The 20,272-nt window shown below is 43.1% G+C and overlaps 1 protein-coding gene across 2 annotated transcripts; it reads right to left on the bottom strand.

Annotated features, from left to right (window-relative positions):
* Positions 1-926: 926 nt before the first annotated feature.
* LOC110983766 (centrosomal protein of 135 kDa-like) lies at positions 927-20,114 on the bottom strand. Of its 2 annotated transcripts, XM_087130273.1 has the most exons (22): positions 19,932-20,114; positions 17,763-17,891; positions 17,125-17,259; positions 16,028-16,309; positions 15,524-15,674; positions 14,994-15,250; positions 14,534-14,674; positions 14,210-14,302; positions 13,863-13,925; positions 12,178-12,351; positions 11,752-11,829; positions 10,872-11,023; positions 10,477-10,592; positions 9,663-9,873; positions 8,563-8,731; positions 7,962-8,072; positions 7,148-7,333; positions 3,658-3,867; positions 3,097-3,299; positions 2,436-2,540; positions 2,081-2,316; positions 927-1,524 (listed from the first exon to the last, which is right to left on the bottom strand). In XM_087130273.1, the coding sequence occupies exons 1-22, from the start codon at positions 19,977-19,979 to the stop codon at positions 1,490-1,492; spliced, it is 3,285 nt and encodes a 1,094-aa protein (XP_086986399.1). In that variant the 5' UTR covers positions 19,980-20,114; the 3' UTR covers positions 927-1,489. The 2 variants fall into 2 exon arrangements, with proteins under 2 accessions (XP_086986399.1, XP_086986406.1); XM_087130280.1 differs by lacking the exon at positions 17,125-17,259 and having other exon boundaries at positions 929-1,524.
* Positions 20,115-20,272: the final 158 nt, after the last annotated feature.

The raw sequence follows: 20,272 nt of genomic DNA on the forward strand, positions 1-20,272 counted from the left end.
CTTTGTGAAATACAGCATGGTACCGTGGGAGTTGAGACTTACGGGAAGGTCTGATGTGTTTCATTTCAAAAGTAACTGATACTAACCTGAGATTGGTCTTTCAATGGCATTCCTCTTCCACAATATGAATATATTTCTTAAAATTGGAAAAGATTTGTACCGACATCTGCTTCTTTTGGCAAGTACATGCATTATGGGCATTCCAGAGCAAGCATTTCACTCCATGTCCCATTCCAATTGGAAATTACTAAGTCTCAGACTTCAAACTATGTGTTTTTTTCCCAGGTGCAATCTCTAGTTCTTCGGCTCAGAATTTCAAGACCTAAACCTATTCTGTAACCTCTGTAGCTCCGTACCTCACCAAAGGAGTCTACAGACTTCTTGAAATCCCCTTGTATGTATCCCAGCTGCCATTGCCTAGTTTGTAAATTTCACTGTGTGTCCTCTTGAAGCTTACCCAGTCAGGAGGCTGCAGGCTGCATTCTTCCGACCACCTGCCTTTCCCTTCAACACTCGTCAGTCCGTAGCTGCCTAGCTCTCTCTATATCCTCCTGTATGCACCAGCGACAGGTGATTCTGCAGGGCTCATAAGGTCCCGGGGAGGCGGCCTGCAGTCCCGCCAGAAGTCGGCAGTGGCACTCGTTCAGTTTCCTGCGCAGTTGATCCTGTAGCATACACTAGAGATCACAAACAGTTGCAATACTCGAATCAGACATAATTTTTTGGCTTAACGTTGAGGTTTTCATCAGAGGCCATGTGTGAAAGATGAGAAAAAAAAGGTCAACTGCGTGTGCATGACTATGTTTGAGACAAGAGTCAAGGTTGTGCTTTGCATACATAAAAGACCAAGATAACGAACTCACCAATGATTTAAGTTGCTGTCTTTTAGATCTCTTTCCGTTCCTCACCCTGAGAAAGAGCAACGAGTTGACGTTAAATTCTTTTCATTACACACTCGATTGAAGTCACCAAGTTGGAAATGGTGATGAACATCACTTACTACTGAAACACTGTCACAACCTGAACATCAAGTTACTTTGCTTGCAGCATGAAAACATGCACGTTCAGTGAATATTTACCTTGAGTGCAGCGTGTGAGGTAAAACAAAATGAGTTAAAAATAAGGTCAGTAAAAAAATGACTGAACTGATTTCACCTAACAGAATACAAACTGCCGACTGACAACTATAACACTCATCAGCCAATCACACTTGGAAAAAAAAATGCGTTGGAAAAAGGGACACATCAATACAATTCTTTTCAAACCACACCATGCAGATAACATAGATAACTCAAATCACTTAAATGAAAACTGTATACTCTGTTAACTATCTTTCTACTGGGAAAATTCACAAGGGGAGAATGCAAAATTAAAAAGGTGGTAACTTGAAGTTTGTCAACCCTCCAAAACCTTCATGCTGAACCTCAAGTTTGTCATCTAGTGACTAAAGCTGCAAGACAAAGCACAGTGTGGCACAGAAATGGCTAGGTTACCTGGTCCTACTACAGACGTATGAACATCGTCCTAGTCAGTTGTGAGAATGTGAATATAACATTAATTAGAATGGAAACAAGTATAACAAGGAATATCCACATAGTGATGATAAGATCCACGAAAGGTCAACGACCTGATGCGGAAGGCCACGTCCGCTGTGTTAGTGGGCAGTGTTCCAGCTGTACAGGTTAGACACACATGCTAGCATGTCTGACTTAAATCACAGAGCACCCATAGGGCTAGGCCTGAATGATCGATCTATTGAAACAAAAGACCCAGTCATGCAATGAATGATACCCATGATCAGTAACACAGGAGTACGTAAGGGCACCAGGGAAAGAGGAGAACAGAATCTGCCCCTAACTACACTTATGACGAGCAGAGTCACCGCACACAGTGATAACATAAATGGATAGAGAAAGCTCTACTCAGGATGAGATCACGGACTTGTCGAGTTTTTCCAGACTCACCAACCACGACAAATTCAAACGGGGTACTTCGGGCTCCCCCTGGTCCCTGCCTGCCCCATTGTGCCTGACTGAGCCATTTTTAAACCCATCCAAATCTGAAAATTCATCCTCCGTACTTCTCTCGGGCGAGGACGAGCGATAGGCCGGCGAGGACTTCAGGATCGACCTGTCAGGCGACCTCCGACCCGACTTGCTGGGCGAGAGCGACCTGAGGGTTGGAGATGATGACCGGGGCGGACTGGTGGACCTCCTTGAGGTAGTGTGATTAGTCAGGGAGGTGCGGGTGTAGCTGGCGTTCTCAACGGTGGATGGGGAGAGAGTGGATCGACGAAGCTCCTGTGAAATTCGTTCCCTGTCAAGAAAAATACAGTTACAGTGAAAAAATCTATATAAATACATGAGACAAATAAATGACCACAACAATGTTGTTTGTGCTGTGTAAATTTCATGGTCTGAGAGAATTACACTCACTTATCGAATCGCTCACTGGTGAGCTGCCGTCGGACTTTTTCCAGGTCTGCTTCCAGCTGGGCTGCCCTGGATCTCAATGTCTGGATCTCCCTGCTCTGGCTCTGACTGCAATCAACACAACCAAAAAGGAAAAATTTAAAAATCCTGAATTTTATTGCATCTGTAGTTGAAACTCTGAACCTGACCAGAGTACTGTGGTGCACCGGCTCTGGTGTTCGACCCGTGTGACGGTGCGTGGGTTTGAAACCACAGAGGTACAATAGTGTTTGTGTTCCTTGGGCAAGACAATTGACCACAATCGCCACTATCCGACCGGGAGTGTACATGAGCTACCAGGATAGAGATCAACTCCTAGCACTTTTGCGCTTCTGCAGAAATGGACCTCATGGTCCAGTGAGTTGGGGTAATAACTGTGAAGATGCTTTTGCAGCTTTAGTGATAAAGCATTATAAGCACTAATTTTTGTTATCTTTTGAGAGTGAAGTCGGTGTTTTGAGAGGTTGAAATACCTGGGAGTATGCTGAAATAGCGACGCTGCAGCTCTGGAAGCTCATTTTAGAAAGTGCCATAATCTCAGTAAGACTTAGCATTTCTATGGATCAACTTGAATGCTTGCCTGCCCGTGCCACTGAACAAAAGAAAAAAATGCAACGAGACATACACTTTGCTGTCGGCTAACGCCAGCCTGTCTTTGACCAGCTGCAGCTCGGATCGCTGCTCCTGGCTGTCCAGCTGAGCTTGGAATTCCTTCTCTCTATTGTTGGAGAGGAGAGTCTCCAGATTACGCACGGAGGCCCTCTCTGTCACCACCTGGTTGCGTAACATCTCAATCTCGTGCCTCTGGTCTTCTACTGTGGACTCAAGCTGTTCAACAGGCGATGAAGACAAGGTTAAACTTGATCTACTCAGTGTGGATCATGGTGTAAAGTAGTCGTGTTTGACTACTTCTGTGACAAGACATGTCATGCTCCTGAATTCTAATTCAAGTTACATGTGCTCAACTCCAAGGCTTATCGTCTCCGAAAAATGGAACACAGTGACAAGTAGGACATCTTTCATCTGTATGGTTGACATTTGTCATGCATGAAGAAAAAAGGGTGACTGATCTCTACATTGAAAAAAATTGTTATCTGCATCGTCAACAAGGCATCGGGAGCCTGAAACCCCACTCATTTCTGCAGATCTCCTACTTCCCATTGAGGTGTAACGTCTCCAGTCCTACCTGCTCTGTGTCAATGTTTCTGGTGGTCAGCTGTCGTGACATTGCCTCTTTTGTGTTCTCCAGCTTAACGCACAGATCCCTGACGGCTGAGAGGTCCTGGACGAGCGACTCCTTCTCGTCCTGCAGCTGTCTGACGCTGTCCTCCAAGTTAGCGATGGACCTTGTCAGGCTAGACACCTGCAGCTCGTAGGCTTGGACTGCTGATATGTGCTGAGGGGGGTATTGAACAAAATTTTCAGGATTTACCCAATTGGGTTATTAAAAGCCAACTGCAACAAAGCATTGGCCCTGTGATGGACTAAAGAGGGACCGATAGCTAGCTGCAGTTTAACATATGCGATTAGCTTTGGATGCTGAATATTTAAATTTTTGTCAGACCAATTACGTTGCAGCGAAAAGTAAATAAATCACAAGTAACTATCCTTGCTACGCCTCTGTCGATCACAGTAAAGGTAATATATTTTTTAATCCTTTTCATCAATAGATCATTTGACAGTAACTTATCTCAAGTCAGTGGTCATTGTGTTAATTTTAGATGTATGAAATATTTATGGTGAAGTTTTTTTCGGTAATGAAGAAACAGAATAATATGCTATCAGCTGCTGCTTGATTTGTGCATTGAGCAGGAATCGTTTCCTCATTTACATACACTCGGCAGGATTCTGCTGGATTCATCACCCGCTACCAGTCCCCGCGTTCAGAGGACGCCTATAAGACGTCTGGAGACTACGTACGGAACGGGAACCAGTCTATCAAGTTATGTTCACAGAGGCAGGTGCTGTGTACAGGCCCTCCCCCATCAGTGGTTCCTATTGTTTTTTACGAACACACAGAGGGACTAATCAGTCTGTGGAGGCTGAATGTACCCGGTACCCTGACACAGCCAAGAGCAATGGCCAGCCATGGTAGCAATGCATCGCTCCATGGCAATGCCTGGGCATGTTGGAAAGGTGGTATGAAAGTAAGGCACCATTTCCAAATTCCTATTGCCTAGGTGTCCGACAGAACGGTCTGACCGATACATTTATTATCGATTAGTGTTGTCAAGGGGCCAATTCTAACCATAAATGCCTTCGGCTCCACTGATACGTTGAAGTACTCCCAAGGCTGTGTGGTTTTAGTGGAGCAACAACCCCACCATTATTCACTCAATACAAGTCATAGTTGATGGATATCCCATGTGTGGCTCGCATTAGATAATGACTCAATACAAGTCATAGTTGATGGATATCCCATGAGTGGCTTGCATCAGATAATGACCCTCTTTCCTTTGTTCTCTGCTCTTCACTGGTATTCCGCAGCGACTTTTATTCTGTAATGTTTTGCTGTGTTGCCACAAGCCTGTTATTCTTCACAATACGGCCGTTTCACAATAGTGCGCCAACAAGAGTTTGCAACGCGTTGGCCAATCACAATGTGTGTGTGATAATGTGCAAAATTTGTCGACCCTGTGCGTGTTTGGAAAGGGTCGACAAATTAACATGCAAAATTTGTCGACCCTGTGCGTGGTTGGAAAGGGTCAACAAATTTTGCACGTTATGATTGGCCAACACATTGCAAACTCTTGGTGGCGCACTATTGTGAATCACCCGTATTGATTGAGGTCAGAGTCAAGTGCAGGAAGGAATTTAATATAATGTGATATTGAAAACCAATCAAAATGTGCCATACATAGTTGTTCAACAACTTCCACTTAATAATTTCAACTTCGGCATAAACCTGTCAATAATGAAAATATTTTGGAACATCAGATCTTCTTTTTCCCTTAATAGGTATGTGGTTATTATAATACATATACTATGGGTTGCAGATATGTGGAATTGATCGATATCAGCAGGAAAAGATGAACAAAAGCAAGAGAGGGAAATTATGAAATCGTATTATTGAAGGATTACGCACAATGAAGTATACAGTCTACTGGAAATATTTTATAGTATTGCACAAGTTAACGCACGCATACAATGAATTTTAGCGTAATACATTGTACACTCCTATCATGTACAAGTCCGACACATTGAAACAGGTTATGTACACAAAAGAAAGATAAATTACAATTTGTGGATATAACTTTCTATTTATGGAAGCTATCAATATTCCAAGTAATCCCTGTCATAAATGGTACCTGTGTGGACCCAAAGTGCATATAAATTTCAATAGCCATGTACATGTACATGAAAACATTGTTATATACCCCGCCCATAAAAACTTATATGTCTGAAAAGTCGAAGTTCATGTACATGGTTTAGGCATGAACATTATGTAGAAAAGTAACTGATGTGACGTGAAAGAAAGTCAAGCCCAAAGCTAGATAAAACACCCCTAATATATCTATTTTTTGTACATGATGTACATGTACAAACAGGTGTCGGTCACTTCGCCCATTTACCACTTCGCCCATTTGCCACTTCGCCCATTTACCCCTTCGCCCATTTACCCCTTCGCCCATTTGCCACTTCGCCGACGCGTCACTTCGCCCACGCTGTACATATCCAACAGAATGCACCGCCAAGTCACGTACCTTAACTTCACTTGTAAAAGTTGAAAGTTGCGTCATCGTCCTGATTGCCCATAACCCATTTTTAAGTTAGAAAGCCTTGTTTCAGATGAGGATTCAGCCAAAGAAACGCGGTTGGTTGAGTGATGCATGTGCATGTGGTGATGCATGTGTGAGCCTTGTACTTTTGTAGAACTACTTTGACAATGGCCAAAAGGAAAAAGAAAAGAAACAGAAAAAGACAGATACATGTACAGAAATGACGATGGATCTCTTTGATCAAGAGTGGTCGCCACATACATGTATCATTCATCATACATATACTCTCCCCATGAACATCATAATTCTGCTGGTGTAACACTTACTTGTTACAATGCCGTGATACTCAAATTTTCAACTTTTATAAGTGAAGTTAAGGTGGTGGTGGTGGTGCATTCTGTCTGATATGTACATGTACAGCGTGGGCGAAGTGGTGCGTGGGCGAAGTGGTGCGTGGGCAAAGTGGCAAATGGGCGAAGTGATTGTAAAACATACAAACACACCCCTGCTCCCACCCTTCCCTCCTCCCCACCTTCCTCCACCCCCTCCATCCCACCCCACCCCCTCCATTTTCAATTTTGTATGTATAGTTTTTATATATTCTCCTCTGTCAATCTACTTGTTTCTCTTGTTGGCCACATAAATAATAATACCAATAATAAACAAATTGTACAACAAATGTAACCTACATGTATTAAACTCCCCAAAACCCTAAACCAGGCTAATGGTTACCACCTGCCGTCATCTGTCAATGCCCACCCGACTAGCCACAGAAGTCAGCGTTTGTGGTCTCCAACTTAAACATGAAAAATGGCGATGTTATCTAGTCAGTTTAGAAACGTGACATATTCTGCCGAATAGAAAATGGCACCAGTCCATCGTTACTGTCTGCAAGTGCTCAACAAAGGTTGGCATGGACTTTCGATAGATTGAACAAATAACTGAATGTCCGAGTACCTGTTGGATGTCTCTCTCCTGGAGGGTGATCTTGTCCCTGAGTCTCTTCATTTCAGCATCTTTGGTCATCAGTTCCACCTTGAAGGTCGACGTCTCCCCGGAGCGCTGTGAGGCCTCTGTCTCCCAGCGCTGAGCCTCTGAGGTGGCAGAGCGGTAGTTCTCTAGCAGGTCCCTGTTTTCACGCTCCTGAGTGAGACAAGTGAGGCATTAATTGCACCCGCAACTGCTGAGCACTGCCATTTGCTGAGCTCACAAAATACACGCTTAGCAAAAAACAGGCTACAAGTCAAGTTGCCATGCAGTGACCGTTTATAATTGTGACTGGTTCTCTGCTCACTTTTGCTTAGCATGGAAATTGGTTAAGCGACGATTCTGCTTTGCAGCAACATGGATACGGGCCCAACAATAGGCAGTTTACTCTTGGTGATAACAGTTATCTTCTACTAAGGTCTCAGTACTGCACTGTGCATGGAAGTTTCAAATACAATTTTCAGGTGTTTGCATTGTTTCAACTAGCATAAACACTTTCCAACTGATTCGAGAGGTAATGGGCAATAACACATTTTGTTATCTCTTTTTTGGGGTGAGTCAAAATCAGATGGGTATCAATATCCAAATGCGACTAAACAAAGTAATCAAACACAGCAACGCATGTTCATAAATTTTCCTGTTTTCTCAATTCTACTAATTTCTCTCAAGAAAACTTTGTCTTTCCGTTTTCCTGTTCTGTCTTCATTTCTGAAGGATGGCACACCCAAACAACCCCAATACAAGTCCCTTGTGATCATCGTTACACTGCCTTTTTCCTCCCAACCTTGGCAGCCAGCAAGTCCTCGATCCTAGCAACCTCAGCGATGTACTCCTGAACTTGCTCCTTGAGAGATTCTCTCTCCTCTATTGCCTCCTCCAGCTCGATATTGACTGCCTGAGGTGACAAGACAGAGTGTAAGGCATCAAGTCCAACTTGGGTCTCCTGGCAATACTCCTGGCAAAACTCCACCAGGTAACTCCGGGGAAAAAATGTACCACTTATGTTCAAGCGAACTTGAATCTTCTACACTGACTGGTTTAATACCAACAGCAGTGTTATAGCGTCCCGTGTACCTCTGATTCGTACAACATCAGAGTGAGTATTTCAAGGAATGTCAGGTTGGAGAAGTGGCACTTTCCATGCTTTCCACCTCTGTGACTTAGGTTTGACACCAAACAGGCCAATGTGTGGGTGTCCATGGGTTCCCCAAAACATTTAAAAGGATTTTTCTTCCCACCTCTTAAAGTGAACATTTCTTCAATGTCTTCTCCCCTGGGGCCCCTGGTTAAATAAGAATTGATAAAATATTTCTTCAGTGCATTTTTCCCTAAACAAGTTAAATAAAAAAGGTGTACAATGTTCAATTTTCATCAGGATTATTTACCTGGTTTTCTCTTGTCATTGTTGCCAAGTCTTCTTGCAGCCTCCTGTTTTCTCTCATGGTAGCATCTCGGCCTCGCACTGTCTCCGTCAACTCATCGCGTGATGAGTCTAGCTGCCTGCGTAGGCTGCGCACCTCACGATCTTTAGTTCCCAGTTCGTCATTGGCACGCCTGAAATGTGGTGAAACAGCTGTCAATAATACGCCGACTAAAATCTTGGGTGACCACGCACGACAGTTTTCTCATTAAATTTTGTGAATCTCCCCATCATATTGAACAGGAAGCTTGACTTTTTGATCCTGAAAAAGTAATCATCAGTCATAGCATTTAAAATGTGTACAGAAAACATAATGCTTTATATTTCTAACAAGTGTGCAAACTTGCTTTTCCGTTGACAGTGAGGTAAAAAGCGAAGAATCTGTCTTTTGCACAAACTTGTTTGTGATTTTGTCACAGCACGACACAAGTACAGAAAGTATCTCTGGGTGACCTGTGCTTTTTGTGTGGTAAGTAAAGAATAACATCTGGTGCTGACTTGCTACATCACATGCTACAGAGAAAGCCCCCCCCATACAGCAACAAGTATTCCCTATCACCAACACACTGTTCACAGCGGGTGAGAATGGCACAAGACTTCAGACCATTCCACAGTTGGATGTTGCTGAGTACAGGGTTCCTTCAGATATCTGAAAACCAAATTCCAGGACTTTTCCAGGACTAAAATATGAAGATTTCCATGAACATTTAATGCCGTTTTACACAGAAAAGTTGTTTAGTACAATGAACTGGAAGAATGCCACAGCTGTCAGACTGACAAGGATAGCCAGTCAATTCATCATTATTCCATTATCACATCAAAAGCAGCCCATCAAAACCTAACCTAGCATGATCTTGATGCCAGTGACTTTTCCCCAAGTCTTTTTTCCCTCTGAAAACAGGATTTCAGGGCTACCTATTTTTTCCCCCAATTTTCCAAGACTTCCATCACTTTTTAGGTCAACTTTTTTTCCAAGATTCTCCATGACCGTGGGAACCCTGTGAGTAGAAAATACCACGATCCCAGATTATCCCTCATTAAATTGCAAACGGTTCATTTGCTTACTCCAGTCTGTCTTGGAGATCCTCCAGTGTTGCCCTGGTGTCACTCAGCGTCCGTCCTCTCCCAAGCAGCTCCTGCTCCAAGGCAGCAATCTTCTCCGTCTTGTCATCGACTGCATTCTGGAGGGTGTCCTTCTCTCTGTCTAGTGAGCTGATGGTCCCGCGAAGCTGCCTCACCTCATCGTGTAAGGCGTTGTTGGTTATTGTCAAATCGGCTGGAGAAATTGATAGATATTGGGATTGCTATATAGAAGGCACTTTCAAGTCGTCTTGATGTCACAAGGTCAATTTCTTGAATTCCCTTCAAATGATACTGTCTGTAAAAGTGAAGAACTTCAGGTTCATACTGTAGAGAATGGAATGCTGCGGTGATTTGAATACTTGTATCACTCACCGAGGAGTAACGCTTGTTTTACTTATCAACTGACCATTCAAAAGATCACAGATTTTCTTGCCAAATTTGCTTGCTACCTTCACACACATGGTAATTGTGCAGTATACTACATTTGACAGTTGACTGATACTACGTACTACTATATTTGTATGCTTCAAAAATTGGACAGGGCAAGCGGATCTTCCTTTAGCTAGAGTTCATTTTCATAATCAGAGCAAAATAGTTTAAACAGAGAAAGGAATGTTCAAAGTTCATCCAATGAAATGATTACAACCAGACACCATGTTATTTTTTTTCCGACAGTTATGTTTGCACTTCTAAAACATTCAGTTACTAAGAAACGCCCTTGTAATGGATGGATTTCACGGCAAAATCTTTAGGAGGCAACAGAGGGTAAACAGGTAATCCAGAATAGTTTACTTACTGATACGCTCCTCCTGTCGGGCATTTCTCTCGTCAGCTGCTTGTAACTCCCCTGAACGTTGGTTCAACCTTCGTTGGTGATCCCCTAGTGATGTCTCTGCCTGCTCAGCTAGCAATCTGCAACCCAACACAGGATCAAGGTGATTCATCCAAAACTACTATTAAAATGGCAAGTCCAAATATGGAAGAATTCAATAATTCTGCCCATTAATTTCTGAAGTGGAAAATATATTGTGCTGTAATTGTCTACAGCTGAAAATGACCCAAACATAATTGAAATTCCTCTTCTTTCTGTGTCAGAAGAATTCATTTTTATTCTTCTAAAGAGGCATTTCCCCTGAGCTTTTTAAAATGTGAATTTGAAAGCCACAGAGCAAAAGGCAGTCATCGCCTAACCTCATCTGAGTGGAGGTGGCCTTGTGTTGGGAAGACTCCTCGTAAGCTTCCTCTATCCGCAGAGCCTGGGAGCGGACCTGTTCCTCCAGAGTGGATATCATAGCCTGGAATGACTGGACCCTGGATTGGAGGCTACTGCGGTCCTGCTCAGCCTGCAGTGGATTGAATGAAAGATATATGCAATCAGTCTGCTTGCCAGGCAAGGTGACAAATTTTACTTATTACCTTTCCAACTTTGAGCTAGACCATGTGATGTTCTAAAGCAGACAGGCAAACGAGTGCATGCAAAGCAAACACCAGCTGAACACCAGTCACAAGCAATGTAAAACACATGAACATTTTGGTTGGTAATCCTGTTTTTTTTTTAAGGAAAAAAAATCATGCTAATGATCCTATGTACTTCCAACCCCTTCAACATGGGCACCGACAGTTCAGTGCATTACAAGTTGATCAAAAGTCATCTAGTTTCAATGGTTGGGTCTTGAGCTATTCAAATGCACTGTGACAACGGTATTCCTTTGCCATAATTCACTCTGTTACTTGTAACTGGGTCCTTTTATTTGACTCATGACGGACTTGAAAATTTCAGTACAGGTCAAGTCAAGTTAAATCATCTCCGCTCATCACTGACTTTAATGTACAGCGCTACCTTCCGATGTACATATAAGTTCAAACTATTTTTTTAATTACCAGTTGCCAAAAAATACCAACAATGTATACGAGAAACAGGTGTCTAGGAAACGTCAAAAATATATGTACGTGTAGTTTCCATCAGGACATAACGTGCTACATACGTACAGTGACATCAGTGAGCACACATTGCATATACTGACCAAAACATAACAGCATTCAGCATGTTCAGTAAACTTTAAGTGCTCACATGTTCAACAGCTTTTTCCAAGTCTTCAACTTTCTGCTCAAGACGCGCCTTTTCATTCAAATGAGTGTCCGTGGAAATCTGAATGAAAGGAGAAAAACAAGGTTTAGCCTCTTACAGTATTTTCACCAGCATTTTATGCAAACTTTTCAAACTCATGGAACAGGTGGTATGAAAATTTTCCCCACCAATTCTCAAGTATGCAGTTGCTCAACATGACAAGTTTCAATGCAGATGTTCAACTTATGCAAGAAAGTGGACTTCTCCTCTTGGTCAAGGCTTTATAGTTTGAGTCAGACCCCATAATGGCCTAGCTCTAATCACTTCTTGAACAGCCAGGACCTTACCCATTTCATCAATTCAATCAATTAGTTCCTCCAGCCTTTGACTTGTGACAGACTGTTAGAAGCTACTCAGATAATCCCTGACCTTTAATCTCTCTCTGAGGCTGTCCCTCTCGGTCACCATCCTTCTCAGGTCAGCCAGGGCCTCATCCCTCTCCAGCTCCACCCGCTGCAGGATGGACTGAGCTGCCACGGAGGCTCTGGATGTCTTGGGCGACTTAACTGCTTCTCGCCGCAGTCGTTGCAGTTCGCTGTTTGCCTGAATGAGGACAAGCATTGATCATAAATTAATGTTTTTCCCATTCTAAGTGGAGTGGAGGTTTCTACGTGGGGGGGACAAACCTGTGGGGAGTCAGGCTGGCATAGTGGCTCTTTCCTTGCCTTTCATCCATGTGACCCAGGTTCAATTCCCGGCCCAGTTTACACATGGATTGGGTTGGTCTTCAATCCCAACCTGACTCTGCGGGTTTTACTCTGAAATTTCTGCCTTTCATCCATGTGACCCAGGTTCAATTCCCGGCCCAGTTTACACATGGATTGGGTTGGTCTTCAATCCCAACCTGACTCTGCGGGTTTTACTCTGAAATTTCTGCCTTTCATCCATGTGACCTAGGTTCGATTCCCGGCCCAGTTTACACATGGATTGGGTTGGTCTGCAATCCAAACCTGACTCTGCGGGTTTTACTCTGAAATTTCTGCCTTTCATCCATGTGACCTAGGTTTGATTCCCGGCCCAGTTTACACATGGATTGGGTTGGTCTGCAATCCCAACCTGACTCTGCGGGTTTTACTCTGAAATTTCTGCCTTTCATCCATGTGACCTAGGTTCGATTCCCGGCCCAGTTTACACGTGGATTGGGTTGGTCTGCAATCCCAACCTGACTCTGCGGGTTTTACTCTGAAATTTCTACCTTTCATCCATGTGACCTAGGTTCGATTCCCGGCCCAGTTTACACATGGATTGGGTTGGTCTGCAATCCCAACCTGACTCTGCGGGTTTTACTCTGAAATTTCTGCCTTTCATCCATGTGACCTAGGTTCGATTCCCGGCCCAGTTTACACGTGGATTGGGTTGGTCTGCAATCCCAACCTGACTCTGCGGGTTTTACTCTGAAATTTCTGCCTTTCATCCATGTGACCTAGGTTCGATTCCCGGCCCAGTTTACACATGGATTGGGTTGGTCTGCAATCCCAACCTGACTCTGCGGATTATACTCTGAAATTTCTGCCTGAGTTTTCCTCCCACTTCTAAAACTGTAACTGCTTCTCACTGTCTCCTCTCTACAGGTTTCTTCAGGCTTGTGAGCTACAGTGCCTAGGGTGCTGTTGAGGAATCCCTGAGTTCATTACCCAAAGTGCTCTAATAAGATGAGGTAAAACCTACTTCTTTACCACAAGGCTCAGTGTGAATGTTCACTCTGCAGACACTCAGTTTCTATGTCCAAAGTTCACTTGTGTCATGCTTTCGTTTCTACACAGATCTGATTTAAAAAATATTTTCCAATTTTTGCACTGTAGCCCCAACAGTTCCAAATCCTCCGATTTCAATATGATTTTACATACACCCTAGTGGGTTAGGGCTAAACATTTCATTCCTGAACTTACATGTAGTCTGAAAACCTGCTTCCCTATTCCATTTATAATATCCAAATGTGAAGAAGTGTATTCAGTGAGGAAGTGTCTTCACTTGTTACCCCTTGCCGCTACATGTAGGCTATAGACTGCCCGCTTCACTGAGTCCACAAATCAAATTGCAGTTTGGTGCCTTACCTGTTCATACAAAATATTTGTCTTGTCTCTCTCGTTTGTCAGGACTTTAACATTTGCTTGAATCTAGAGGTACACAAATTGAAAGGAGAGAAAATACCATGACAATAACAAACTCAAGTTTGAAGATTTTTTTTAGATAAGTGAAGCAGTTGAATGCCCAGGGACAGCATACATTTATAAGAGTTGAAGGCTGTATCCTCCTTTGCTCGTGTCCTGGCCTAGATTCCTACGTGAAATATTCAACGAACTGTTGGGAGTTTCTAGATAAAGAATCACCCACCATTCCAGAACCAAATATTTGGCCTGCATCTTTTTTAATGCTTCGTTAATCTAGCAGTGACACCTACCTCAGCAAGGTGCCTCTCAAACTTGTCCAGGAGTGATTGTAGCTCATCGCGCTCTCTTCTCAATTTGATAATCTCAGTATCCTCGGCTACACTCTGTGTGCATTGAACCAAAGGAGCAGAGGTCAGGTCAGGTCATGTTGGGTCAGGTCAGGCCAGCTTGGGTCAAGTCAGTCTGCACGAACAGGGTAGGTCAACACACCAACATCACTGCGCAGCAAGTGCAAGTACTGCTTTGTCTTTGCTAAGGAATGCAAGGAATTTCTCAGCTCACCAAAAATCCTTTTACTTTGAAAACTGTTCAAATTGAATGCAGCAATACTTTACCCTGTCCCTTGCTGCGGGAGACATGCTGGATTTCTTGGGACTGCCGGACGAGCGGATCACCCTGAGAGTGTCATACTCGCGCTTGTAAAAATCCCTCTCATCTTCCAGCACACGTATGATGGCCTCATAGTGAGAGGCAGACTAGATGAAAACAGGGAGAAGTGAATGGATCCTGAGTGTTACACTATAATAATAAAATTCAGGGTATCACTCCCAATAATTTGTTCAATGACTGCCATTACTTTCTGACAACACAGCACACAACAGGTGAGGCATATTGAAATTCCACATTGTGGCAAATAATGATGACAGAACAAGGATTAGGAGAGGCATCGGTTTCAACCAAGGGGTTTCATTCAACAATCAACCAGTTCATTCTATCAAACATCACTCCTTAAAATGCACTTTTCTGTAGATTCAGGGCATTTCAATTCAACTTGTTAGCACAGCCCAATCTTACCTTCTTGTCCATCTTGCTGGGTGTCCTTGACGGACTGGTTCCTCGTCCGGACCTGGTCGGACTCCGGTCTCTGGAAACAGACAGGGATAGGTGCTGCCCCTTCAGCACTTTGTTCAGGACATCCACCTCCCCCTTGTAGTAATTCCGCTCCTCCTCAAGGCTCTTGAGGTAGGTGTCCATCTTGGTGGGGGATTTGGTCTTGGCCTTGCCACCAGCTTTGTTTCTGATCCGTTCAAGTTCTAGAACAAGTTCTCTCTCTGCATCCAAATAAAACCAAGTCAGAATACCAATGACGATCAGATCAGAAGCCAAGGTTTATTGAAAGAGTTAGAGAAATGAAAACAGAGGTGAACCAATATAACAACTAGCCAGTTAGGTGGCAGCTCCTTCGGCTGATTTGAAATCATGGTGTTATGGCAGTATAATTACAGAATTAAGGAGTTAAATAAGTTCTTTTAGCATGGCTCTAAATCTGCAGACATAGATCAGCTAATAATTAATCATGGTATGGACACATAGTGTACACCAACCATTTGACGTGAGCCTGTTGACTTTGTCACTCAACCACCTCTTGTCATCTTGGACCCTCACTAACAGATCTTGCACCCTCTCAGTTTCCTGTTTCTGAAGTGAAAGCTCCAGATTGACCTGATCAATGTCAGCAACCAGACTCTTATTGTCCTGAAAAGAAAGCACCGGGAAGTCAAATAATCAGTCCAATGTAGTTAAAGGCAATTTCATGCAATCAAACAATGCGTTCTATAATAATGAGTCGTGGAGACAGCTTGGTCTTACCCAGATGAGTGTGCGGGCAAATTCAAATCCAATCTTAAGCAAGTCAAGTCCAAATTCATATATATAAATATTTGGAGTAGGCAATTTAATTAGGCAGAATTTTATAAGGTGACACATCAAGGTAATGCATCAACATTGTACAATGGCCAGTAATGGCAGTGGTTTGCTTCTAGCAGGGGAGGATTCCTAATTCTGCCTGCCAGATAAGATATTCCATCTTTCACTTTCTTGTGCAGCACCTGTTTCAGCTGCTCTAGCTCCCGATCCAGCACCTCCACCTCCCGCGAAGTCTCCTGCAGCTCCACCTTGGCCTCGATCACGTCCTGGTCGGCCGCCCGGATCACGCTGTCCTTGTCGGCCTTCAGCCGGTGGGCCAGCCGGTCCACACTGCGCAGCTCCTCGGCCAGCTCCTCGTTCTTCCGGCTGAGCTCCAGGGCTTTCTGGTCGGCGTTGTCGCGGGCGATGGAGGCTTCGCGAAGGCGCCGCTCAGCATCCCGGTTGGCTTGTTGTAGGTAGTCAATCTGTGGAGAGATTGGTCAAACGATTTGCGGCAATACTGCACTGGTTCCATCCCATGATGCTATGGGCTTCTTGCAGCACAGAGTTTGAGACCTGTACAATTTATGTACATTTCCAAGCTTACATGTATATGGTGAAGAGCGAGTTCAAGATTTTTGGATATAAAAATGCGCTTGCTGTTAGGTTATTGCTCACACAGCACTGAGGGTGTACATGTATGTAATTATCCAGAGTTCATGCTCCTGCTGTGAGGGAGGAAAGGAGTGGCGGGTCTTCATGCACAAATGAAAAAAGCAATATACAAAGCATGCTCCAATTCTGACCTAATGCGTGCACGTTTAGAAAAAAATCATCAGTTTGAGAGGCAACTGATTGATAAACAACAAGTGGTTGACACATGGTCATTGTTCAAACCTATCCATGCATGTACACTATTCACATGTAAGAAATGAAATAGCTGACCTTCAACACAATTCCGCTCTCATTGTCAGGAGTATTGTTACTTGAGTGCATTTGCAGCACTTGTGCGTTGTCAAAGGAGTTCATTAACAAGTGCATCGTTTTACAGACTTTATTCACAGTAAAGCAGGCAGACTCACACCAACTTGTGGGAATATAAACATGTTACGTACACATGCATTGCAGTATCATCCAGCACTGATATGGAAGACAGCTACTGTACACAGATTCCTCGACAATGTTCTTCAAACACAAACTTTATTGTACGTGTATTGCAAAGTAACGTCTTTCACAGAGAGAGCAAATAAAATACACTACCACAACAAGTCAACCAGCACCAATTCAGCACATTGCATACCTTTGTGAGGCAATTACATGTGCACTGCCACTGTCCATTCTTTCTTGGCAAGTGGAGGTGTAAATTAATGGGCACGCAGGCACAAATGCAGTCTGACGTATGTGGATTGCGATTACAAGTGCATGTTGGTGACTCCTTGTCCAACAAGTCAGCATGGAAACAATGCCACAATTGGAAAGTATGAAAGTTCTCTCTGAGGTTCTATTTTGAAGATAAGTGGTTGAAGCAGATGACTGACGGAAAAATAATAATCATCTAGTTGATTTCTTCTCTATCAAATGTATCATCACATACATGTACATGTGCGTATCAGGAATGCATCTCGGGGTGACACTAAACTTGAGGGTATTTTTATTCGTTACAGGTGGATAATCCAAATTTTGTCGGTTCAATTCAACTTGTAACAGAGGGGACCTTTACACGCAGGCCTCCCATCCTTTTGGGGATATTGCGCAGGCGATGCCAGGTTGGTCTTGACACTGAAACCTCCCCAATTTCTAGTTGCCTAATTTAAGTTCTAAAAGCATTTTTCCATAAAACTGTTCAAATTTAAACAGACAGTATAAAGCAGTACCCGTCATCGTGTTGAACCATTTCTTACGAGGTTGTGCAAATTAAAGTGCAAAATCATCACCAACCTGTACATTCAGATGAGATATAAGCCTTTCATTGCTCCTGTTCTTTGCCTCTGTGGACACAACGTCAAAAGGGCGGCCTCCTTCCAGCTGCCGTGACAGACGGTTCATCTCGCTGTCCCGTGTTTCAACCTGGGGATCCAATGAAAGAGAAAAGAATGGGCTGACCTCTTTGTGCATGAGCACTCCCGACTGGCAGCAGGAGAAGCTGACGGGTAACTGTTTCAATTGAGCACACGCGCGATAGTTGTACTTTCAAGATAGAATTGGTGTTGAGTGTTTTACTCCTTGGACTCCATAGGTAAGAAGTGCTGTTGACTTTTTTGCACACTGCCCGTGCATTCGGCCAAATGACTAGAGACGAATGTGATGGAGTTGATGGAAGAACTTTGCTGAATTTAGGAAAGACTTGTAGAGAAAATACAGGTTACCAACTAAATGACACTTGATATTTTCTGCATGTGGCTAGTTCCCCGCTCATTTTTACTAAGCGTATGGATTTGTCGAGTAATTATTTTCTTCTTAGTCACTCAGTGATTGGAAAGGTGGAAACTGATGGAATCATTTACAATGGCACACGTGTTCATGTTACGTACATGTACAATTACCCATTTTTCTTGAACAGCAAACAATATTTTACACTGGGTTTTGGTTGACAATGTCCTTAACTTCACCTCTTCTTTTTGTCACTGATAAACCTGAGCCCACAGTGCTCCTAAACTTGGTTTCCAGAGAGGGAAATCCCTTGTGGGGACAGGGTTTAGTCCACACAAGGTTCACACAACCTGCATTATGTGGACCTTTTAGTTCTCAGGTCCACACAAAGATGACAAGATTGGCACTTGCTTTCACACAGTTTCATTTAGCACCATTTTCTCCAACATTTGACACTGTCTAAATACACTTCAGAGTAAGCAATGAAAATCTGGCGCAGGTACAAGCATTATCAGGGTTGGAGTGTTAATTCCATTGCACACAATGTACATTTATCGTCCAAAGTGAACACAAAAACAATTTATTCCCAGTAATGGCTCAAGAAGTTGACAGGTCAGTACATTTCCAGGTCTCCCAGAGCACTTCACTGTTGGCAAAGGTGTAATTAAGCTCTCCTTGAGTAGCACCTGACCATTCTCAATGCTCTGATGCAACTCGTGTGGTATCTCCAAATACATGTACAATAGTCATTTCCCTGGGGTTATTGTGAAATCTTGTGTGGGTTTGGGTCTATCTTTTAAGTTGATAACTGACCCAACAAGAGAAACGTTGAATACATGTACATTTATTCCTCAGAGGATTCTTGACGCTTTTACAATAAACTTATAGAACTGTTATTTCTAATTCAAAATGTAGCAACTTCAAAATGTAGCCTGATCATCTGGCCAGTGATTAGAATAAGCACAAAACACTAGTTACTGGTAATTCTGATCTAAAAAGGACAATGGCCCAACCAATATTTAATCCCACGAGATTCTGTGAAATTACAAACAGCTCCATGGAGGGTTTCATTCCCTACCGGTACTTGATTCCTTGGGTTTTTCTTAGATAAAGTTATCTGGGCTTTTCTTCCCACCTCTTAAACTTGAACATTTCTTCATTGTCTCCTTCACTGTGACTTTTTTGTGAAGGCCCTAAGCAATCGGAGGTATCAGTTACACTCATTAACATGGTACAATGTAAGAGAGAATAAGATGAAAGTGGACTAAAAAAAGGCTTAGAGGTAGGGTGACTGAAATGAAACCACAAAATAGCCATCGTTTAAATCAATTTTACACAGTGAGCGCATTAAATTCCACCACAAATAAAATGCACGTGTCTGGCATTTCACCAGCATGCAATCCTCCGCGACATTAGAAACAAATGCCACACACATACATGTATTGACAAAAAAGCAATTCAATGAGGTAATTTTATGAGGCATTGTGAAACCGTGCGCGATTTATTCCTCCATGGTGAAATAAAATTACAAAATCAATTCTATAGTCTACATGCACAGCAGATGACAATGAAGGGGTACCATCAGAAATAAATAACACCTGTCACCTGCTAGAGAGGCCGATTGCAATGTAGGATGTACGACTCCATTACGCAGATTGGAGAGATAATTGATACTATAATGAGTCGAGTTCCTTTCCAATAATTGCCATACCCAAGGGCCTATTCAAAGCAACTTACCTTTCTTCTGCTTTTAGGCTTAGTCTTGCGCTTAGAGCTATCAGCCATTTTTTCCCAGGTTGAAACCAGTCACTACGAACTTCCTAAATAATCTTCACTAATGTAGACAAGCCTGACATTTTACATTCCAACTTGCACAGTCTCCAGCAGTGTGCTGAAGGAATTAGATCCTGGTTTTTAAACCTAACGGCAGTTGAACAGCTGTGTGCATGCAGCAGTGTGTGAGTGTGTAGTGGGATGGGCACCCACGCTTATCAATGGAGTGTTGACCCCCACATGCTAATGAGGTTATGCCCAACAATCACCACTGAAATCCCTGGTGTATGCCACTTCTCTCCACT

Source organism: Acanthaster planci, linkage group LG02, assembly GCF_054643075.1.
Source record: "Acanthaster planci isolate LZ-2023a linkage group LG02, COTS_SCS, whole genome shotgun sequence".
Classification (NCBI taxonomy): domain Eukaryota; kingdom Metazoa; phylum Echinodermata; class Asteroidea; order Valvatida; family Acanthasteridae; genus Acanthaster; species Acanthaster planci.